A 25,297-nucleotide genomic window follows, 5' to 3' on the forward strand; every position below is an offset into this window, starting at 1 on the left:
TCAGTTGGTCATGAACCTGCTCACACCTCCACCAGAACACACACACGCTGCTTCCTTTTTGCCTCCTCCTGCTTCCTGTAGCAGTGTCAGTCCGCACGTCATTTAATGACCTGTGGCTGCATGTGCAAACGCACACACACACACCCACACTCATCCACAATCATCCACACTCATCCACACACATCATAAAATGCTTACCGGAGCAGGGTGGTCAGCAAGGTGTGTGTGGGAGTCGAGATTAAATTCTGGTTTTATTTCACCATGATGCATTCAAGGCCTGCTCTTGAAAGGAGTTGCACTCATATCAGAGAATGGTGTTTTTGCATAAAGCAGCTTGTTGATTTTGGAGCTGCCAAGATTTGACTGAAAAAATAACCAGGTTTGATAATTGATTATTAGCTTTAGCCATTTTTCAAGCAAGAATGCAATGCTGCTGGATTAGCTTTCTTTCTTTTTCATAAATTGAAAACTGAAAATCTTTGGGTTTTTGGATGTTTGTTAGGTATTTTATAGACTAAAAATTAAGCAAGTAATTAGTTAGTCACATATGTTTTATAATGTAAATCCATGAGGCAGAAAATGAAGACATCAGCTTCCATTTATCTATCGAAGTAGCTGCAGGGCAGATTCATATTTGAGGGATGGCTGTGAGAGCACAACGCCCTGCGTGTCGCTTCAGCAGCTGAATTAATGGAAACATTTAGCCCTGATTAATAATTAATATTATGGGCTATCCACATGTCTGTTATTTTCCTGTGTGTGTGTGTGTGCATGTCTGTATGACATCAACCTAATTTATTTGGATAGGTAGAAAACGCTAATATATTTTGGTTTGTTTAATGTCTGATTATATTCTTTTCATCTTTTAGGCGTTTGCTTTTTAAAACACCAGAAAATCTGCCAATCACAGCTTCCCAGAGCCTGAGGCAACATCTTTAGATGTTTTCTCTCATCTAGAGTCCAAACCCCGAAGATGTTTAATTTACCATCATGATAAACACTAAAAGCAGCTAATCCTCACATTTATTATTTTTCGCATTTTTTCTTTAAATATGACAAATGACTTTTCTGTTGATTGACAAATTGTTTTGACACCATTTTAAAACCCATACACATACAAAAAAAGATAATATACTGTCAGGTTATACAGTAGAAACATAAGATATATGCTGAATTATTACCGAATCTTTTTCTCCTTTGTTTGGGCACCTGTGAGTCATCATTTACAGTCCAACATATTTACATTTCCATCCTCCGCAGCCGTTCAGTCCCAGGAGGAATCTAATTCCATTCACTGGTTCAGACCTGATGTTTTTCTCATTCATCTTCAGCTCGCTCAAATCGTCAGGGGACAGATTAATCATGTTAGGTATTGACCCCGGTCAGACTGCCAGCGTGATAAATAGAAAGCTCAGTCATTCAAAAACATATTACATCATGAAACTGTCCAATCAAATTATTACACAGGGAATAATAAATATGAATAATAGTGGACTAGCAAAAGAGCAGCCTGGATAATTACTCTGGCATATTGTAATGCACATAATGCATGTGTAAATACACACACACACACACACACACACACACACACACACACACACACACACACACATAAACATACTTTTCGTTTATGTCCTATGTCCCATACTAATATAAATGTTTATAAACCTCAGACTTTTTTGCTTTATGAATCCTAATATGAAAAATAATATCTACTCCCTGTCGCATGCAACATATGTTGTGAGAGTGTTAGTCCTTCTCTAATGTCTTTGTTTGGATATTTTATGAAAAAGTAAAACAAAAATCAAACTAAGATAAGTGTAATATTTAAAAAATCTATGTTTCATTCATGGGGATGGATGCAGCTCAGTGGTAGAGTCGCTCGTCTCTCAACCGGAGGGTTAGTGGTTCGATTCCTGACTGCTGCAGTCACATGTTGAAGTGTCCTTGGGCAAGACACTGAACCCCAAATTGCTCCCAGTGGCATAGCCATCGGGTATGAACAGGCAAAGATTACCATTTACCATGTATTCATCTAATTTTAGCCACGCTAGCAGAATGAGATGTTGGTCGGGGCCAACAACTATTTGATAAATTTCCCAAAATACTCTTACAGACATTCATTGAGCCCACAGGATGGATGATGTCAACTTTTTGGGTTTATGTTTTTCCTATCACATTAAGAGCTAGTTAGCAAATGTCAGCATGGTTACACGCTAAACAAAGATGAGACACATGGTAAACAGCATTTGCTATACTTTCGCCATAACGCACAACATGCTATTATTAAAATGTTAGCATGCTAACACACTAAACATAGGTGGTAAACATGATTAACAGTATATCTGCTTAAAACATGTTAGCATTGAGCATGTTAGCTTCACAGAGCCACTAGCAACTAACTATATCAAAACTCTTCACATTAACGGTAACTTCTGACCCTTGAAGGGGTCCTGGCCCAGAAGATTCATCATTTTCTCTTTGAGTTTAAAAAACTAGCCTCTGCTGGTTACAGACGGAGTAAATAACCATGACAGCACTCAGCTGGAGTCAAATGTTAAAAACTCAGACAGCAGAAGGTGAGAGGCCAGGGAAAAGGCGGCCTCCTCCTGACCTGGAAAAGGAATTTATTACTCTCCCAGACACTTTTAGCGTTTCCATCAGGGATTTGAGTCGGACGGGGGAGACGGTTTCAGATTTACTTACCCCACTCTACCCCACATTCTCATCTTCTCTCTTATTGGATGTTTCCTGACCCTCGGGGTATCCAGCTGGGTTTCATGTTGTCTGAAATCTGCCCCGCTCCCTCTCACTTGTTCATGGCACACATTTATATCTGAGCATCTACATTATTTAATCCTTATTGTCTTTTTGTCTTAGTTGTGACCTTGAACATGATTAATGATCTCCTTGCTGCAGGGTATATAATAATTAGTTTGCTTTATTCTTTCGTTTTTGCACAGTAAGGTGACGGAGGCTGCTAAGCTTTTCATCCAGCTAGATTTTGGGAGCATCATAGCAGAGCGGGCAAAGACTCTCTCTGAGTCTTTCACACAGATAATCCTCTTACAAGTGCGTGCAGATGCACACACCAACACAGTCACACACAGAAATCCCTAAATGTGAGCACACACACATTAACATACTTAACTTGAATAGCATTGGATTTTTCCTCATTATGATGTGGATTTTGTCCTTTATATTCATGGAAGACTTGTGTCGTAGCTGAGTGCTGCCGCCTGTCTCCACCACCTCTGAGATAATTCTTGTCCTAAAGGCAAAAATTTCCATCTGGGAGTCACTAATGTATTCACTCATATCTTTAAAGCTCTACTGCCACTCCCAGCTCTGCTCTGAGAGGTTTTACTTTGAATGAACTGAACCTCAGAGCATCAAGGTCTCTCCTTCCTCCGTGTGTGTGTGTGTACATGTATGTATGCACCTGTGTGTCTCCTCCCTAGGTATGACTTTGGCCCAGCAGGGGTCTGCAGGATGCATGTGCAGTGAAAGGCTGTTATCGAGCGGCAGAGAGCCAAGACCGCTGAGTAGCTCCCGGCTCGATGCTGCGGACGTCTTCTGAAAGCCTTGACCCACTTCCAAGTCTCCTCCTTCCCCCTCGTCTCACCCAAACGTGCTGCATACTGAAGCAGCTCTGCCACAATCTGCTGAGCTGCACCAAAGCTCTGCATGCAAAGGCCGAGAAGAGGGGGTGTGTCTGTCTGTCTGTCTGATAAATAAATTGTGTGTGTGTGTGCTGCAAGGTTATATAGGTTTGCATGTGTGTAGTTTTTTGTGTGTAAAGTTTCAGGTAAAACCCCTCAGGCAAAGTCACAGAGAGCTGCTGCTTCTGCTGAATTTATTAATGTGCTGTTCACTAGTTGGTAGGGTATGATGAAGGGTGAAAGAAAAAAGGAAGGGAGACGTATGACTGCACATCTGATGTTTCATTTTATTTTAACCTGACCTTATGTTTGTGGAAGTTAACATATTGATATATATTGAAAATGTCTGGTTATTAAGGAAAGCCAAACCTGCTAGGAAGCATTGTAGCGCTTTTCTAGAATTAGCAGCAACAAGCAAATGAATAATTGTCACATGGCAGACAGATCTCTGCAAAGCCACTTTAATGAAAAACATTTGAATGTTTTGGTAAATGGCAGTTAACTGAAATGAGTTCAGAGAGACAGAGTGAATTATTCTACTCCAGCATTTAAAGCTCTTCACAATGTTTAATATTGTCAGAGCTAACAGACCTTGTTTTAAGCTGCAATGAGCAGGGACGAGGCCAGACGGCTGATGGGAGGGAAGCTCTACTGGGAGGAAGTGTAGACACTCACTTAGTCCTGTCTGTTAGACACAGAGATTTATACAGATTAAAAACGCACGTGGATGCAAGTGCACTAACTCGCACATACATAAATGCTTTTAACATAAGCAAAGGGATTAGCACATTTTTTGAGTTATGGCCTCATGCTGAGCAAAGGACCTACTTAGTCATCGTGACACAGAATCATGTTGTAATGAAAATGCGAAGAAAGACACATTTTCTGATCATAAAGATCAGTATGGTGCTACCTGGTTGGCACACGTGTTCCTCAACCTGCTGTTTTCAGCAGACTGGGCCTGAGTCACATCAGATTATAGACATGATCTTACTAAGGAAAATAGTTTCTTTCTAATTTACCATGAAATACTCTTCACTAACATGCTCTGTTATTATTTGGATTGTCATTCAATAAGTGGTTAAGTGGGTGTTTGTTGTATCATCTTACACACATGCTCTTCATCACCATATTATTGCCTTCCGTCTGTCTGTGACTCTTTGTCGTCCGCCTTTAACTCTGTCAGCATCTGATGTTGATCAGGCTGACGTCATTCTGGACGTTTAGAGCAGCATTTCTATTTAACTCTGGTGACAGATGGACAGACCAGACAGAGACACAGACTATTATGTCTGATTGTGCTCGTTAGCTATCAGAATGTCTGTGCACAATGTAGGTTAACTTAAGCACTTAAAAGGCAGTACTCATAAACTACCTGGAACAAACAAGATCTTAATTGCCCAGGTTGATTATTTATGGAATATACATCATTGCTATTACTTGCTCCTGGATATAAAAAAATGTAGCCTATGTTTTTAAATTTTGCTGATGAACTGAAATCCCCCCCAAAAATGAGAAGCTTATTGTGTAAGGAAATGTAACTTTTAACGATACTGCATTTAATATTGAAATTTTTCCATTTTAAAAAGAGGACAAAATGTATTTTTTTATCTATGTTTTTACATAAAATTGTCGAAACCGCGTCTACAGTTCCTGAATCCACCATGGTTTCCCATGACACGTGAGAGCTAGTGTTACTAGGAGACACGCCGTCACCTTTCGTGGTACGCTAACGAAACTGGTTGGAGAACGTCATACCCCTTTATCTAACATACGTTAATACAAGTGTTGTTCATTTATCTTTAGCCGTGTAAGATGTCTGTCCCTTTAGGTCAATCCACATTTGAAAGGACATCCTAAAAGCGAAGCTAGCAAGCTAAGCTAACTCAAATGCTTGGAAATTGGAAGATGGTTAGCCTTGTTTGCTAACTTCACACTACCCACAGGCTGCCGTTAATGTTTTTTGTCAATGATACTTCGACAGCTTCTGCACACACAGTGCTGTGTTTGTCACATATCGTTTTTTATAGCAAGGTAGCTATCAAGCTTTAGCTAGCCTTCTATCCATGGGTGCATTTGCGGTGAAGGAATATAAAAAGACTGTCAAAGCTCACTGCAACAGGTATGCTAGCCCCCTAACATTAGCACTCTAAAGATTTGTCAGGTTGATTTAGACATCGATACATTTTATACTGACACTTTTTTTATAGCTTAAATAAATGTTAGATTTATTTCGACTTGTAATACTGATTGATATTAGAATTATATGTTATCAATTATATGGTATCATTGTGGTTGTCGTCACTTGTCGAGCATGTTGTTTCAGTTCATTGCAACTACATTATTTTGCCTTTGTGATTGTCCACTTTACCCTCCCACTATGTTTTTCTAAGGCCCAGTCATAGTTTGTTTTAGTATGATCTCATTTGTGTGTACATCAATTGGGGTGATGAGTGTTAGATCCAGTAAAGGATGTATTATTGCAATGAAAGCTATAATTTGGGGGCCTGCAGGGTGTCATTACGAGGCTTAAAGTGCCGTTTATAGAGTGTGGTACAATATGACATAACATAATGTTCTGTCAACACAATAACATCATCATAAGGTGTGAGCTTTCTTTTTTTAGGTCCTGGAAGTTTGAACTGCTGTTGGTGACATACTGATGGTGATGGGCAGTATGTTTTCTGCTCACTCAAATGTAGATATGTTACGATTACTGCTGAAGATATTAGTTAATCAGCTGTTGGCATTGTTGGATTTGTATTTTTGGTCATCTAAATTAGTAATAACTATTATACTTAAAATAGTGTCAATTAATTTCTAAATTGTTCTTGTATCTCTTTTCTCCTTTCAGGTGTTGTGAGTGCAGCGCCTCACTGTCCCACTGGTATTATGAGAAAGATGGACGGCTCTTCTGTAAGAAGGACTACTGGGCCAAATTCGGGGAGCTGTGCCACGGCTGCAACGACCCGATCACCACAGGCCTCATCATGGTAAGAGGATCCATCTGCTGACTTTCATCTCTCCTCACCTCCCTGGGTCTTTGTTTGCTGACAGACCTCGAGTTTCAGCATGGAGCTGTGACACTCGCAGCACGCACATACATGCAAACACACACCTGAATGCACACATTTACAGCCTCACTGGTGGGTGCATGGCAACATACATATTTGCATGTAGGATCAGTGCCAGACCTGTAACTGACCCAGATGACTTTGGCTGCTTTGTTAGGTTGTTATACACACCACCAGGGAAAGTTGGAGCTGTTGTCGTGACACAGGCGAGCAGAAAGGTTATTGTGGTCACAAACAAAAGAATGATTCCCTGCTGATAAGTGCTGCTGCATTATGGAAAAGACAAGATACCAGCATCAAAAGAGAGTTGTGTGTCTATTTGTGGATTGGTGATGGAATCACACGCATTCAAGGCTTAAAGAAAGTTATAAATACTGTATGTGTGTGTAATAAAATATGTTGTCTTTATTTATCTAACCACCCAATTTCCCTGCTAGCTCACAACCAGCAGCAGCACAAATGTATGAAGGTGCGATGCAATTTTGCAAAGGAAGTAGTCCATTTTTATGTGTCTGTTTGGTCACCACCCTGCTCTAAATGATCTCACCTCTGCTGAGGTTGTTAAGAGGTGCAGCTGCAGCTGAAGCTGTGTTAATGCTGATTAGGCCATGTACTGTGCTCTTAGCAGCACAGTCACAGGCTTGCTTTTCTGCCTTCTCAGGCCTCCTCTCAGTACAAACATAAGGCCATTTTCAGGGCTTTAGTTTTCAAAGGCTCCTCCTAAATCCCTCACAAAATAGCTCAAATGTATTTTGAGTTTTTACTCTTTTAGTCAGCTATGAAGATTGAAATATTCTTAAAATACAATAATAATGTAGGAAAGTTGTGGCTTAATGGATTAGTTGATCAACAGCAAACAACTAGAAATCTCCCCTTCTTAGATCTTTGTCTTTTCTCTGTCTTCTGTGATAAACAAAAAGTGTTTTGGAGTGTACTTCAGACGAAGAAGTGACAGAGCAGCTGGACCCGTCTGCAGGCTTTATATAGTTCCACTACTTGTAAAGGGAGCTTCTTGCATAAGCTGGTGAATGTATTTTTGTTTACAGCAGGATTTATGAAGCACACATTCCTCCCTGTTCATTCGTCACTGGTAAACTTTGCACAGTTGGTTTTGGTAATCCTCGTTGTGTTCAGGCTTCCTAGTGAGGTAAAATTATCAGCCACCATGGCAGCAGACCAGATGAAAGCTTTGTCTGCTGTGTGTGGAAATATAGGACACTGCCTACTGTCTACTTAGCATGAATCTTATATGACAGGGAAATTATCCACTGAAAACATTAACAAATCATTTGCATGTGAGACAGTGTCATTAGACAGTAAAATGTTTAAAAGCCTTTTTGAAGTCGGATTAACATCAATTATCTTAAGTTGTGAGTATTTCGTTTTTATCTTTTGGTTTTATTTTATAAAAATATCAGAACTGTGGATTTTTTATTCTCTAATAAAAATGGGGCAGTTACAGTATGTTTTGTAAACTGGTTGTGGCGATTCACAAAAGCCACCCAAACCCAGCCTCTGACTGAATCAATAATTCAGGGACTGTTGGTGGGCCTTGAAAAGGAGAAATGGGTTCGAATAAAAAGCTGAGTTCATTCGCTGCACATAAAGAATCCTCTCTGACACATTTGCCTCCTGGACAGATCCAGCAGCCAGCAGCCTCCGGCAGGTCATGTGTCACGGCCACGATGAACAGACATCATTCATGGCTTGGCCTTTCTCTGCATCACCGAGTGTGTGTGTGTGTGTGTGTTTTATCATTTACACTGCCTTCAGACAGCTTGCCCTTTGCGGTGCAATCTCAGTAATGAAACATAGAGGAGACTCTAAAGTAAATTGGAAGGAGAGATGGCTGCACCAGCTCTCCTCTTCTTTCTCCTTCTCTGGTGTATCGCTCCTCTTACAGTGCAAATACTCTGATTGAAAGTCTTTGTGGGTACACTTTAGCAAATTTTCACATCCATCTGCCAAAAGGCCTTTTGCAAAGATGGCCATGCCAATCATATTAAAGTGTAGCCATACAGACCAAGGTCAGCTCTCTACATCTGTGCCACAACCAGGATGAAGAAGAAGTCTCCTCCTGTCCTGCACAGTCACTCTGTACAGATAAGCAGCGAAACACTATCCTATTTTTGCGGTTCACTGATGACACTGCACCTGAAAAAAGCTGCTGTCACAGTCATTGAAAACACCTCGAGCTCCATGATGCAGCGATGAGTCACAGTCTGCAGACAGAAACACAGAAGTGATGGTCAGCCAGACAAAAACAAGAAGATGATTTCATCTACAATCTCAGCCTCGCTTTGTACTGTCTTTTTTCATCACTACACTTGATATAAGCCTCTTTACTTCAAGGAGCGAATTTCTTTTGCTACTATTGTTTCTCTTTTGCTTTGATCGTCAACTTGATTGTAACAGAGTTTGATGAGAAGTTCACGAGAAGCCATGAATCATGTCTTTCGTTCTTGTTGTAGTTCTGGAGAAAAATGTCTCATTGACAACCCTACTGTCTTGATCCAGCCTGATTCATCCCTTATCTATGAGGTTATGAAACTCTTGGCATCATGTCTGCTGAACCAGTATGCATGCTGTATGACATGAACACACCTCAAAGGTGCTTTTCCAAATGTGCTAACAGAGCTAAAAAATCCCTTCCAGCACACCTTTCTGAAGACTTAGGGGGGTCAAGTTTTAACAGTCACCGTAGCTTTTCTAAAAACAATGGACAGTGTGTGCTGTGTTTCCCATTTGTACGAGTCATAGCATCAGAAACACAAGTGGACAGCCTTGACTACAGGTGTGAACACACGCAGGACGGATTGAGGACGCATGCAGATCTGATCCGATCACAAGTGGTCACTGAAGAAGCATTTGAGGGGCTCGTTAATGCTAGTTGTGAGCAGCTGTACTTAGAGCTGTCCACTACCCAGGACACATGGATAATACCAGGTCTGAACACCACCTTAGTTTCAAGCTAAAGCCTTCAGTCTGCCCTGGTTTGGATCTGACAGGGGACCATTATTACTCTTGCAGAGTGTCTCCTGTGCGGCTTTTACTTGAGCTTTAAAATGTCTTCATTGCACTTGAAATACCAAAGTGACCAAAGTAGCAGGCAAAGGCCACAATACAGGATATACAGCATGCAGTGTGTTACGTAAGGTCATTTCTTCTCACCACGACTTCCACTTACTCACTTGTGGATTACTCCGACCACTTTTAGAACTTCTCCTACGTGTCTGTTACATTGCTGATTCACTGAATGCTTAAGAACAAGAAAGAAATGGACCTCGACCGCGTGAGCTGCAGACCTGGTTTATTGTCAGTGTACGTACAACTAATTGTCTTTTAAAAGTGTGATTTTACATCTTATACAGTGCTTTATCAGTAACCACAGCTGCCCTGTGGATGGAGCAGTTGTTCTAAGTTAATATAATCTTTAGACCACAATTTTATATAGTATACATGCTGTACAGTATGAGCATGCTGGTGTGTTTAGGTGCAAACAGGTGTGTGTCTGCAGCTTCTGCTCCTGTCAGCACCTTCAGCCTTGACTAAGCAGGTCATAACTCAGCCCGCTGCTGTCACTCAGTTATTTACCACCTCGCTGAGGCTGATCTATGTGCTGAATACTGACTTCACTGATGCAATTGAATTTTCTCTCCAACCACCTCTCCTTCACTCTCTCCGTCCAGCACACCTCCTCCTGACAGATGAATGAGCCGTGATCTCCACATCCACTTTTAGAGTCAGTCAGCAAACAGCCGAGGGCTGAGCGCCAGCTGGTGGGAGCGCGGCCAGACATCGACCGGGGCCTGTTAGATTTGCAGAGTTTGGGAGAAGCTTCTAGTTTCACGCTTTTTCACTTTCATTGTGCTATCTTTGCCAGAGAGCTCTGTGGACATCGGAACACTTTTGACCCGCAAGACATCAACATGTCCCTGCTGGGTCAAACCTTCTTTTAAGAGATAGTTGGTGTTGACTTGAAGATGGTGTGTGATCTTTGAGGATGGGCCAGTCAGGTTTCTGGACCTCCAGAGCTTACTGAAACAACGAGATGATGCTGAGCTGCTGATTTTGGCTGTATATATTTAAGGCGTAACTACATTATGATTGTTTGATTGTAGACTTGTTCCATTACCAGTATCGGCTTCATTACACCGTTCCAATACCAGAATTTATTATCCACCCAAAAAATCAACTGTTTTCAAGGATACTATCGTGTGTTGATATCAAACAGCAGCAGTCCGGTGCGAGTGGAGAGTGTCGTATTAGTCAAAGCTAAACTGTTTTGGGATATTTTTAATCATAATCATAATAATATCGTGATAAGTATCATACAGGAAACATCTGTTTATGGGTGGACTTGCCATAAAAAGAAAGAGAATAATATTGACTGGTCTTGGATTATTTTGGGGTAGATGATCTTATCTTTTTGACTTGATTTGACTCACCAGACCAATCATGCATGTGCTTTTTTGTATGTAACATCATGTTACTTGGGGGACTTGGGGACCTTCTTTGTTTCTTTTTTCTCTTTCATCGTTTCTGAGAAGAAACCGTCAACGGTTAAATTCAGGAAGTTCCCCTGAAATCACAAGTTCCTAAGACTCCTTGGGATTTTTTGGCATCATGTTTGTTACCTTCCGAAATCACACGAAGGCTACATCATGAGCTGTACCACTCCCCTCGTACTCTACCAACCGTGTCTGTTCCAGTCATCCTGAAGTACACATGACAGATTTGTGTTCATTGCCCTCATCTCAAGCAGACTTTATGAGTGGTATACAAAGACAGTCCTTTGTGGTTAATATTGAGACATGGTTATATTTTCTTTGGAAAGTCCCTGATCCACAGTGAACTTTATCAGCCCCCACTGGTGTGAGGTAGCTCTGTGGTTGAGTGGGAATCAGCTTGTGTTTCTGTAAACACCTGATGATTGTTTTGCCTCTAAGTGAAGACAGACGTGTGTAATAAGTGTTGGGAAATAGTTTTTGTTAAGATGTTGCTGCTGATTTCTTAGCAACAGGATTATCTGCTTGTGATCTCATCGGTCACATTGAAAACAGCTCTTTGTCTCAGTGTGTAAACTTGTTTTGCGTGATTTTTAGGATAATGGAGAGTGGTCTTATTAGTTAAACATCCGCTCATAGTTGATACTTTATATGCGCTTTTATACTTTAAATATCACATCAATACCAACACTGATGTTTAAAGGGATCTTAACTTCACCATTCATCGTGTCTTAAAGTGTTATTTGAACCTTGTTTAGCATTTCTCCTTTCCACAGTGGAAACAGTGACGAAATCAACAGCCTCTGCGGGCTGAAATCCCCCCAGTGACACGACTGTGGGCTGCTGGGTTTCACTTTGAGCCGACAGCCTACAGGTTTGTTTTAACTCGACCACACTGTACCCAACATGAGGTCACTTCTGCAACTTTCCTCAGTCGGTATCGAAATGTAGTTTCAAGCTTTTAAGTGACAATTACAGCTCACTGTGAAAGCAGCTATGATAAATCCTTTTATATAAACAGTGGATCACATGACTGCTTGTGAAGGTGTCTCTGATAGTGTTGTTCAAATATGTTTCAGCGTTACAGAGAATTTCAGAGCTATTTGTTTCGTGTTTTGGTTCTCAATTTTAGCTCTATGATTCCCTCTGACTTCCCTCAGGTATTTTTGGGCTGAAACAGGCGATATTATATTTGAATCGGCATTTTTCTTCCTGCAGAATAATCAGCAGCCTTGAGACATTTATGTTATACAGAAATTCATTTGTAGATTTTTGAACAGTTTTCATCAATTACACAGAGAGTAAGTCCATATGATTCTGTGCAAAAGGACCTGATTAAATCTTATTGTCATTTTGGTGAATGCTTGTTCTATTCTTAAAGACCCCCTCCAGTGAAATCCAGTGTTTAACCTTGTAAACATCTCCATGTGGTGTTTCTCATGTGCTACAAGACATATCAGGGACAACATAAGCAGTCATCTCCATGGCTGGGCCTGTCTGCTTTTAAACTGCAGTGTACCAAGGACAGGCTGAACAACACGTTTTCAGATTGGCAGGTTTGAGACGTCAGAAGCCTAAGGAGCCAATCCCGTTAACGGACGGGGTGACGCTATGCATATCATTATGTGCAACCTATGGCAACCACTTCGGTGATGTGCGAGCCAGCTGTAACCGTCATCGTCATTCTAGCAAACTCACTACTAACGTTAACGTTACTTCTACTAATTACTACATTTCAAGCTAGCTAAGTTTCAACAAGTTGCCACTAAACGATGGCAGAGACGTGTTTTGTCAGAGGGGGCGGTTGGAAATGTGCATAGTGGGCGGGACCTATGCAGATTCAGGAATCTTTATTGTGTGAGAAGGAGGAGATGCCTTGGGAGGATTCTTACAAGGTAATTAAACGTATTTTGCAGAAAAAAACATATTAGACAGAATTTATTATTTTAAGCAGTGCATTTTATATGTCTTAAGACATGACTGGAGCTGGTCTTTTACCTACACAAACAGTGTTTTATCACTGGAAACTGACTGGGAAATGGAGGAAATGGCTGAACACCTGACAGATTGTTTTTGAAAGTAGTGAAAACCAAAAAAATAGAGATTAAACCATGAGACTGTATAAGTGGGGAAACTCAAAAATATAGAAAACTAACCTTTCCCATGTTAAAGCTGTAGTCCAATACACAGGTACGGGGGATTTAAATTAGCTGCTGATTACTGCAGGTACTATACAATATATTCTGTATACAATCTGTTCATTCAAACTCCACTGTTGTATCATTTGCTTGTTGACTTTTGACCTGGATGATGCAGTCAGAGAGGTTTTCTCTCTGGTGCAGCTTCACTCCCACGGTAATGTAATCAGGTTGTCCTGAACCAGCCGTCTCCCCCTTTAGTCCGTCTCCTCGGCGCAAAGAGAGAGGGCGTCTGACCGTCTATTAATATCTGCCCACTCAGAGGGCCCTCTAGCACAGGCCTGTAGTGTGGTGTGGGGAGGGGTCCACACTTGGCATGCAGGACATTTTTTAGGGGATAAAGCGAGACGACAAGGACACAATCAGGGCTGGAGAGATAAAGGCGGAAAAAATAGTGACGCAGCAGCAAAAGATAGACCTGTGAAGAGAGATTATACGAGACAGGGGAAGGACGGGGTGAAAAAGTCAGCTGTATGCTGTTTGTTAGAGGTCACACAAGTAATCTTATTTATTTTAAATGCTTAACATCCCACTTCCTCTCTGTTGAAAGGGGAAATTTGGGGCATTTTTTTTCTTTCACTTCATGTAGTGAAAAAAAGGGAAATCCACTTGTTATTTTTGTACAAATAAAACAGTTTTAGAGGAAGTTGAATGTAGTTTACGTCACTGTGCTTCTGTCATTTTACAATATAATTGATCTGATATTAAAAAAGAGAGAGGACTCTAATATTCTTCACTGTTTTCAGACATTTTTATCAGCTTCATGATTAATCATTCAATTAAAGAATAAATAATAATGAAGATAATATCTAAACAGCTCCAATCAGGATATTTTTTAACATCTGTATGTATTAAACAATGTATTTATGCCCAATTTTCACTTGAACATAACAAGATCAATTCGATCTAACACATAAACAAACAAGCTGAAGAACATAATGTCCCATAAGTCACTTTTACTGGTTTTGAAATGTGATTGCAGGAACAGGAGCAGCATGGGAGAGGAGGAGGAGGAGGAGTGAGGAGGAATTTACCAAAGACACGGGGGGTGGGGGTGGAGAGGTGTGTGTGGTTGAAGCAGCCGGTTGGCGCGTGTGCAAGAGTGGGCAGGGCCAAACAGGAAACGATGAGGTCATAGCAAAAGTGAGAGAGAAGAGGAAGACAGGGTGGGAGGGGGGAGCGCCGGGAGGAGTGACACTGATTCAGAGATGAGCTCAGCTGCAAAGGCGTGGGCTGCTCCCTCTCTCTCCTCCCTCCCCCTGTAGCTCCGACTCTCCGGCCGGCTTGGCCGCTGCCAGTGTTTTGTTGTGACAGCGGGGGAATCGCCTGCCTCAGTAGAATGAACTAGAAGAGCGAGAGAGACGCCAGCTCTCGCTGACATGGTGGGAGACTTGTTTTTCTGGAGCTTCTGCTGTCTCAGGCTGTGGAAGAAGGAGAAGAAGGTGAGGCAGCTGCTGGGGGTGACTGGGGGTCTGATGGGGGATGTACAGTAGAGCGAGAGCCTGCGAGGAGGCAGGGAAGGAGACAGTCTCAAGTGGGGTTGGTTTGCCGGTTGCTCCTGCAGAGAGTCTTTCTATCTTTATGTTTTTAATTTTCAAACTGAAGCTAAAGCATGATACTGCACTGTGCCGTGTTGTGTGTGTCATTTTAAAGTGGGTCAGTGCATCGCCGGCTAAATCTGCTCCTCTTTCTCCGCACGGCGCTCCAGTTTTTTCTCTTTTTTTCATGTCATGAAAAACTGATGAGCCATGGCACGTGTCCTATTTTTAGAGACCTTTCTTCCTCAGATAAAAGTCGATTTCAAAGTGTGAGTGCGCACATTCAGAGATGAACAACAGTTGTCATGTCTAATAAGTGTGTCAGCGCAACTGTGTTATTTTTATTTACCACCCACATGCAGGCTTCAGTGTTAAACACAGATCCACAGAGAGGACGGAAGAAGCTGAATGCATTACAGCCTTTCTATGGCTGTGGCCTGTGTATATACTGTGGTACTGTACTGTTTGTAGCTGGAGGGGGGTTTCCATTCAGGGAGCATCAATGTGGCCCTCTGTCTTCTCTCAGGCTTTCAGTGTAATTGTGTTTGCCTAAACGATGTCTACAGTAGGAAGTCCAAAAGGATCAGTTTCATGTCCTCCTTTGGTCTCATTTCTGCCTTGATTGCAGCAGGGTGAAAAACCCTGATCATATATTGTGTCGTATGAGTGGATTGGTGCGTTAGGAATTCCCTCTGACACATATTTTGTGGATTCGACCCAGTTGTAGCTCTCTCTCTGTGGGGAGTATCAGGTACCTAACGCACGTGCACCTTTTGCTTTTTCCTCCAAACAGCCACATGAGCTCATTCTAACACACAATTGTTCTGTTTGTTCTGGGAGCGCGGTCACATGTGGACCGTGTTTTGGAGTTCAGCTAATGAAAGGAGGCTCTTGAAGTGAAGTTCATTACCTCAAACATGAGGCTAAGCAGAGCCAGATCTCCTATAATTGAGCAAGGCCGTTCAGAAGCACCTTAAGCGGTGTCGTCATGAGGTCATTGTTCCACAGTTAGCCGGAGCGGAGTGTCGTCAGCGCGTTTTTGTGGTGCTCCGAGATGTAATGAGACCAGAGGGCAGGCAAAGGTTCCTGATGGGGTCCTGCTGTGTATAACACATGTGGTGGAGACATAAAGAAGGCCTGCGATGTGGAATTTCTCTCCTTCCTCAGCCGTCGTGCTTGTAACCTCACAGTCAACACCAGATTGAAAACAGTTAATCTGAGGGTATCTGACGGGTAGCTGGGGCGCCATCTTATTGGCCAAATGGTTTGACTGATGGCCTGTGCATACTGGGCTCCATCTCTGAGGTCAAATATTTACAAGCTGAGTGTGAATGCATTGCATATGTAAATAAAATGTTTTCTCTTATTATTAGTGCTTCAGGCAGTATTTTGCGGTGGGTTCATCATGCATGTTTTAATTACAACAAAGAAGAAAATGTGATTAATTATGCAGCCTTAACATAAACCCTGAAACCCTAATGTTCAAGTTCTTAATTGAAGTATTTGGTCTGTAAAATCTCACAAAATTGACCTCATCTGCTGTGTTTCTGTTGAGCATCAGAATCCCATAGCCGGCCATGGGATTAGTGAAAAAGATGTTTTATTTCCAATATGCAATATTTCCTATTTTACTCAGTTTCCTTCCTCTAACTTTAATTAGCCTGATTGTATTGGATAGATCAGTATACACAAATACTCATCTACTTCAGTCTGCCCAAAGTGTTCAGCTACTTCACGTCTAAATGCCTCCTGATGCACTAAACAGATCTGAAGTTGGCTTCCGTTGCTGTTCTTAATCTTCGCACTGCCGCCGCTTAGCAAACTCACACTCTCGCCCACTTATCTACCAAATACAAGCAACAAGGAAAATGAGAAGTGATGTGAGGAAATTGGAAAGTTGTGTGGGGAAAATCTGCAATGTGTTCATAATGTTTAATGTTATGAGAGCAAAAGAGAAACTAAATGATTCAACTTGAAGAATGATGAATACAACTGAAAAGTAGTTAAAAGAGTTTTTTACTAACTTATTTATCTCTGTATTTATACTCATATCTTCAGTTTTCTTTTTGCGTCATCAGTAAACATACAACTCATTTTCACTTTAAAACACTTTAAAGTTGCAAACTTATTCTAATATCCAGAGAGGTGATAACTCAGACCTGAGCTCAGGAAAAGTCAACAAGTCTGACTGACGACCTGAAGGAGTCATCAAGCATCTGTGACTTATACCAACATGTTTCTTTGGTGCTTAGTGTCGCTGAGAGCGTCGTAAATTCCTCCAAACCACTAAAAAGACTTCTCTCACATTCCACAGCCAACTTTTGGTGACACATATAAATCATTATAAACAAATAAAGCTTAAAAGCCTAAACATCCCGACCTGACATGCCTGAGGCCGACCATCGCCTGGAGTCCAGCACAATGGATCGAGCCGTCATATTTAGACTGAAAATGTTTGCCTGTCGCAAAACATTATTTAGCATAATTGATACTAAAACTATATAGTAACAAGACAATAACTGGAGTAATAAACAAGAGAACTCAAGAGATACATCCTGTAAAATAATGTAAAGTCTCCTCTAGTTGTGCTCTTTTAAATGGCAACTTGCAAACATGCTAATTTGGCCTATTGATGAAGGAAGTGTTTACTTAATGTATATCCATTTAAAACTAAATGAAAATGGGTTACACACCCAAAACTAGTTCTTACATAGAGATAAGTTGTAACTTAATGCCACCACCCAGTAATCAGCAGTTTTAACTACTGTTGTGACTAACTAGCTAACTGACGAAACTAGCGTTAGCTTGCTAATAGCTGCTGAGAGGGAAAAGCACAGGTGGAAACATACAATATCAACATCCCTGGCCTGACACTTAATTGATTATGTAAACTGTAAGGATTTAACTTTAAGAAAAATAAACCCAAAAAAACCCAAATTGTCAGTATCATTACACAACATAACCAAATAATGTTAGCTAGGTTAGCTTAATCCCATATTTCCCTCTAATTCTAAACTAACTGAAACACTGTTATTCATATATATTGATAACATTAATAGGTACATTTTTAAAGTAATGAGGTTTAAGGTTTAAACATGTTTTATATTGTTTGCTAGTAAAATACTAATTTCTGGCAGATACGTTAAACCTTCGTGATGCTACAGTGACTCTATGTTAATGAAGTTGATGTACACATTACTTAAGCTCTGCTCCCTAAGACATATATAAAGTTTTCATGGAAAACCCCAATTCAGCAAATCACTGATTATACACATTAGCTAGGAGGTGGATTTTTGAATAGCTGGTGCAACCAAGTCCAGGCTTACAAATAATAACAATGATCTGTTCACATTCATTTCTATACAAAAAGTGTATTTAAAGACTTTTATTAGGGGGTCACATCCAAAAAGTGTCAGCAAATACCAGACTAAGATGTCTATTTTTGTTAACTTAAACAACAAAACCTAATACATCTTTTAAACGTGCGCTACATTTATTTCAGTTATCACATAAAGCAAACAGCATTGTTTCTGAAATCAAAGTAACTATAACCATTGTGCTGCTACTTGACTCCTATTCATCCTTCCCCGGGCCAACATGTGAACAGGGTTCAGCTTGTTGTCTCTAGCAGTAGCCACGCGGCTCCATGAGCAGCTAACATGCAGTCACACACTCATGAGCTCGATGAGCTAATTCACACGAAATACACCCTCTGAGTCCTGAGACACACGCGGAGCTGTGTTAAGTGAGGATAAAGAGTGGAAACTGTGGTGTGTCAATTCATGTGATGTTTCTTAAAAAGTCACATGGTTTGATATCACACGGAGCCACGCTTTTATTTTGAAATTTCTCTTTCTCTGGATCTGTTTTTGTAACCACAGTTTGGAGAGGAAGTATGCACTTAATGAGAGGACAGCAGCTGTTGCCTGTCAAATGTGGTTTTAGAGAGGGCGTGTGCAGTGTCTGTGTATGTGTGTATGTGTGTGTGTGTGTGTGTGTGTGTGTGTTTGTGTGTGTGCGCGTTCATCAGGCCTGCATGGTAAGCAAATGGCAGCCACAGTGTCAGGGCGTGCAGAGCCACACACCCTTTTCATCTCCGTCCAGCTGTCCTCTCTCTTCCTGTCTTTCCCATTTGTAGGGCTGCACCTAAGTGACACACAAACACACACACGCACACACACACACACACGCACGCATACAACCACTATATTAGAGGGAAAATTCATTCAAAATTCACAAATCTGCTTAATATAATATTTTTAACCCACAGTAATGTTACTTTAGGTCCTCATATTCTCTCTACTCCTCCCTGTAACAGACTTTTGTGTTTCTGATGTTGTGCATTTACACTCACAGGAAATGTCGGACAGTAATTGTTGATGTCTGTTTGTTATGAGGCTGCACGGAGGAGAAATAAAGACATTAAGTCAGTCAATAATCTCTACGGCTGCCTTGTTCCCTGGTCCATTACCTCTGTTTTCTCGTCTCGCTCTCTCTGTCTCTCTGCTATGAGCTTGTGCCGTAAGCGTGCCCATTAAACAGCACGTTTAGTGAAAAGGAGGACAATCCATAATTTGCAAGTTGACTTTTCTGTGTCAGCTTTGGGTTGTAAGGTCGGCCTTCATTGTCGCACCAAAAACAAACAGGAAACTAGGGGACAGAAAAGCAGATTATACAGTAAAGTCTGGATGTTATCGTACTCCTCGTATCAAAGCCAAGTGGTGGCATGTTTTCCCGTTTGGCTGGAAGGATCCGCTCAGATTAATTACTTAAAAAGCAGATAATTAATATGCTTGTACGGTGACCTGAGGGCGCGCAGCCTGTGTTTATCTGTTTGTGTGTGTGCTCGGGGTTTCACTGCTGCTCTCCCAGAAGGGTGGGGCTGCAGACATATGGCTGTACATAATGATTTTATTGATTCTTTGATCTTGTGTTTTTCTTCCTTTTTGTCTCAGTTTCAGGGTTTTGTTTCAGTTTTATGGAGCGTTAAAAGAAATATTTATCCCTTGGGCGAATTAAAGTTCTGCTTTAATTTAGCGGTTATTTTTAAGGCTGCATGCATGAGCTCATATTTTGCTCTTTAGTGGCTTGAAATATAAAAGCCTGTTTTAAAAATAGAAACAAATGGAACTTTCATGATCCAGAAATGTTCTCTGAAGTATGTTTTGTAAATTTTATGTTCGTTTTTTAAAGACATATGATGCAAATATCTCTTTAAATAAAAGGCCTCAATTTCTCTGTTTCTCTTTTGCATATAATTGATTGTTCTTTGTTCATCACCCGTCCATGCATGCCCCTCCTCACTCCTGTTATACTTCATTAGCATTGCAGATCACTGCAGTTGAGGAGCGCTAACATGGGGCCCACTCCCTCAAAAATGTTCTGCCACTCAGAGCACAAAAAGCGCAGCCTCAGGGGAGCGAACAGCGTTGGTGGACTCGACCTTTAGCGCTTAACATGGAGGCTCATGTTTAATCATATAAGTCATTGAGTGGGTGGGTCATTTACATTGATGGGTGCGAATTTACCTGAAGGAGTTAAAAGGGGTCGATATTGATACGTGAACATGTGGGCCACTTTATGGATTTGTCAGTCGATCAGAGTCACAACAAGCGAGGACAAACATGCTTAATGACCAACAGTATAAGTGGTTTATTCCTCCGTGTTTGGTCCTGCTGTTGATCAGAAGAACACACCAGCAGCAGCATCATCCTCAGCGTCTGCCTGTGTGATTAATCAGCTCATTGCCTGCTCTGTGTTTTCACCATAACTCAATTCCCTCTCTTGTTTTCAAAAGTGCCCTGAGCTCCGGAGGGGGATCTGGCAGTGGCAAATTCAATCACTTAGCTCTCACTGTTCCCCTCAGTGAGCGGACCTCGCCCTACTTCTGCAACCAGTTATTACAGCCTCATGTTGCCTGTTGCTCCTATCACATCAAACACACTGTTATTCCTGTCAGGAGTCGCAGGAGATCAGAGAACGCTCTCTTTGACAGCCTAGTGCATAAACAGCACACAGAGGCAGAAAGTCCTTTTAACTGTGTCTTTGTTTTTTCTCTGACAGGTCGCAGGAGAACAGAAATATCACCCAGAATGCTTCACCTGTCTGAACTGCAGGGCGTTCATCGGTGACGGAGACACATACGCTCTGGTGGAGAGATCCAAACTCTACTGGTGAGCCTCAAACACATTGTTATTATACGGCTGTGATATATATCTTTAATGAGGGTAAATGTTTCAACCCTGGATATTAAAAGCTGGTGCAGTTTGTGGTATGCTCTATTCGCCCCAAATTTACCAAAGTTGCATTTTTTTATAGCTAGTTTTCCTAATCCCCTCTTCTGCAGAGAGCTAATCCAGCTGAATCCCTTTGAAGTGCAACCAAAGCTGCAAAAATCGTACCAGAAGCGAAAGCTGCAGTTGATTGAGCAAATTTTAGATTCATGTGGCTTTTTTAGACTTCAAAGGACTTGTTTTCAGCATTAGCACCAACTTCTGACACAATGCGTGTTGGAAATTCACAGCAACCACTGTTTTATCACACGTGCTGGAGCTTAGTTTTTAAAATGTGGTGCATTTGGTGGTGTTTTTGTCCTGCAATAAACACCTAAATCCCATCAATACATGAATGTTTTAATGTGGTGACAGCGCTTTCAAAACAAATCAACTTCTCTAACAGTTTTTGTAGCTCAAATAAAATGAAGAATTTAAATCAGCTACGTCACCCGTCTCCCCCTGATCTGTTTGTGTCTGTCTGAGGTTCAGGTTGTTCTAGCTGCAGGGTTGTGTGTGAGTGTGACTCTCATAAGCCCCGGGCTTCAAAAACAGAGGACTCAATGTGAAACAAACTCACAAACAGACAGAACAGCCTTTGTCCTCTCTGAGTGGAAGTTGATGATGACAGTGAGAGTGTCTCGGATCATTAAATTCATTCAGAGATGAACCAGATTCGGTTGGTTCAAGTAAAGTGTGAGAAGTAGAAAAAGGTCGTCTAAATAATGTTTTTTTTTCACTGGTGTTTTAGTTTAGAATCATGTTGCAGTGATATCATGTGGCTTCCTTACATTCTTAGCATTCTTCGTGCTTGTAGTCTTGTTTGTAAAACAAACACATGAAACATTTTGACCCCTCAGAGATAACCTCAAGTCAGAACAATGACGGCATGGTGTTTTCCCAAACCCCAGCGAAAGCTTGTGATGCTATAAAACTCTTCTAATCAGAATGTGAAGTTGTCCTTATGATTGCATGGACGGTTGTAACGCCTGAAAATGTGCGTCTCTTTTATTTACAACTTCCTTCCTCCTCCCATCATCCCTTTCTCCCCTTCCTCTCTGGCTGCAGCGGTCACTGTTACTACCAGACTATCGTCACCCCGGTGTCTCTGCCAGACTCGCCATGCTCACGGATCCCTCACACCGTCACACTTGTGTCCATCCCGGCCACCGCGGAGGGCAACAACGGACGCAGGGGGCGAGGTTTCTCGGTGGCCATCGACCAACCGCTCAGCCCGACCAACGGCTACAGCCCTGAACACGCACGCACCGTCCGAGTCTCCCAGTGAGTCCGTTTGTCCATGTCTTTGTGTGTGTCTGTTATGTGTGACATTGACTCTCAGAGGTCAGCATGGTGGAGGACAAAGGATGAAGAAGGGTGGAATAAAAATGGAGGACAGTGTAATGGATGAGATTCATTTAAAATGTACAATAGAGCGGAAGGAAAAGGAAATGAGCAGAAATCTGAGTCACTGTTATTCAAATGAGCTGAGACTTTATCAGATCTGAGGCTGTGTCAAAATGAGAAATGTTTCAGTGTGTGCGGAAAGGTTTTCTTTACAATTGTCTCTGCCTATTGTTCCATCTATTCAGGGTGGACCCAGACTGCATCAGTCCAGATGTGAAGAACTCCATTCATGTTGGAGATCGGATCCTTGAGATCAACGGGACGCCCATTCACAACGTCCCGCTGGATGAGGTATTCACCAGACTGAACCTTACACATTGTTGACTTTACTGAAAAAATGCAAATAGGAATCACGCTGATAGCGATTGTGCTGTGTTTGAGAAGGGAAAACATGTATCTTAGCGCTACAGTATCTCATTCTTTTTAACTCACTTTCACCAACCTTCATCCATTAGTGCATTTCTGTAGCTGTAAACATGATCTCTGCTGTTCTAATCGTGGACTGACCGACTGAACTCTTCCTCTGCAGATCGACCTGCTGATCCAGGAGACGAGCCGGCTGCTGCAGCTCACCATCGAGCACGACCCTCACAGTCAGGGGCAGGAGGGAGACTCTTCCGGGGCCAAGGAGCAGGTGGACGGCCCCCTGTCTACTTCTCTGTCAGAGGGCCCCAGCCCTATCCTGCCCATCACCCAGCCCCCCAACCCCGACATCAGCTGCCTGAAATCCCGCATCATCACGTAAGACATTTACAGGAGTTGTTACAATATATCCTAAATGTGGAGGGAGACTTTTTTAAGCTCTGATTAAACCAAAGCTGGAACTTAGTGAAAAAGCGGTTTCATTTCTGTGCACTCTATAGGAAGTTTAATTACTACAGTCTATTAAATAGTGTTTTAAAACCTTAAAACGTTGATATTTCATTAAATGACATTCCAATTTTGGGCTCCTCGTCTTTATTCAGCCAAAAAAATGAAGGATACACTTATGAGGTCCTTTTAGCCTTTTGGCATATGCTGTATTCCTGCTGTATCCTCTTCATCTCTTCTTTTCCCTTTCCTTCTCCTCCTTCTCTTCCTCTCCTCCTCCAGGCGGAGCTACAGTATTGACAAGTCACCAGGCTCCAGCAATGCAGCGTCCCCCATCTCCCAGAGGAAGGACATCAATCGATCAGAGTCGCTCCGAGTCGTCTCCAATCGGACGCACCGCATCTTCCGCCCTTCTGACCTCATCCATGGAGAGGTGCTGGGGAAGGGCTGCTTCGGACAGGCCATCAAGGTCAGACACTGTTGGCGTACATTTATATTAGCCCATACTGTACAATGTCACAACACTTTAGTGCAAACGTGTAGTCATACTTATATTGTCCACAAGATGGCAGTATTGAGATAAATAGGACAAGTGTTGCGAGACAAGAGGTTAAATATTTGTTATTATAACACCTTCTGGTGTTTTGAAAATGACTGTTTCCCACGCTGACACAAAGAAAGTGGGATTAAAGCCTCACACACTTTTGTGTATTGTTCTAGGTGACACACAAGGAGACAGGGGAGGTGATGGTGATGAAGGAGCTGATCCGCTTTGATGATGAGACTCAGAGAACATTCCTGAAAGAGGTGAGTGAAGAATTTCAATCACAGATTGTCACATCTTTTAGGATTTTTGAATTTGCTTAGTTTTCTATTCTGTGTGAACCTCAGATCATTAAATACAATGTTCATAATTTCCTTGAGTTTTGTAAGAGATAAGTGATGATTCACTGCTAGACCAAGTGTTAGAATGAGAGCAGACAGAACTCTGAACCGGCCGGAAAAATCTGTGCTGAGAAAAATGTTCTTGTACCTGACCAGACACTGAATATTGTGGTTAAAATTAGCAGCTCCGTGTGAATGTAGGGCACGGCTGAATAAAAAGAATGAGTTCTCTCGCTGAATAAATGAAAGCAAAATACATAAGATTACCTCTGAAATAGGACGAAAGGGAGCGTTCATAAAAATGAAGGATGAGCAGAACTTTTCTTCCCTCTCCCACACAGAGCTTCATCTCTCTCCTGTCCTTCCTGTAATCTAAAAAGATAACAACGAATGACTCATACGCAGAAGTTTAGACTTACTGTTGCCCTCAAAGCGATCTAATCACTCCTGATTCTCCTGCTTGATGTTCAGCATTGTAGACTCAATCATCCCGTTTAATTGGATGTTTGAAGCTGTTGAAAATTGTTCCCGTCTGCGCGTATATGTGTCAGATTTATTACGAGGTTACTATAGCACATAGTCTTTGCGTTTTATAGAGCGACTATAAAACAAACCCTCAACCACATTGAAGCCTGATTATTACTCCCGCCGGGTGTTTGTTTGTAGGAGGCCAAAGTCTCACATTACTGACTCTCTTGTGATGTTGTGTGTTGCTCCACAGCCTCTCTGGTAGAGATGGGGGTTATATTTCAGCTTTATGTGTGTGTAATAGTGACCTGCCTCCTCCTCCTTTGCAGCCTGACCCTCAGGGGGGAAATGTTTTATGAGGTGTCGTGCTGTAGTAGAGCTACTTGTAACCTTTTACATCCCACTTTCTAGGTAGCTTTGCCAAAATTACTTCATAAAAAAACTACACTTAAGCAGCCAGTGTGTTTTATAAGAC

The 25,297-nt window shown here is 41.7% G+C and overlaps 1 protein-coding gene across 2 annotated transcripts in view; it reads left to right on the forward strand.

Moving 5' to 3' along the window:
* limk1a (LIM domain kinase 1a) overlaps positions 1–25,297 on the forward strand; it is a 49,047-nt gene that overhangs the window by 17,896 nt on the left and 5,854 nt on the right. Inside the window, exons 3-9 of one of the 2 annotated variants that reach the window (XM_069668737.1) lie at positions 6,517–6,655; positions 21,044–21,153; positions 22,321–22,536; positions 22,845–22,950; positions 23,189–23,400; positions 23,752–23,938; positions 24,190–24,276. In XM_069668737.1, coding sequence (XP_069524838.1) covers positions 6,517–6,655; positions 21,044–21,153; positions 22,321–22,536; positions 22,845–22,950; positions 23,189–23,400; positions 23,752–23,938; positions 24,190–24,276 — 1,057 coding nt within the window. Of the gene's footprint in view, positions 1–6,516; positions 6,656–14,748; positions 14,885–21,043; positions 21,154–22,320; positions 22,537–22,844; positions 22,951–23,188; positions 23,401–23,751; positions 23,939–24,189; positions 24,277–25,297 lie in introns of those variants that run through there. The other variant, XM_069668739.1, reaches the window with a different exon arrangement.

Source organism: Semicossyphus pulcher, unplaced genomic scaffold, assembly GCF_022749685.1.
Source record: "Semicossyphus pulcher isolate SPU_LCO1_2020_fin unplaced genomic scaffold, fSemPul1.0.p SCAF_19, whole genome shotgun sequence".
Taxonomy (NCBI): Eukaryota; Metazoa; Chordata; class Actinopteri; order Labriformes; family Labridae; genus Semicossyphus; species Semicossyphus pulcher.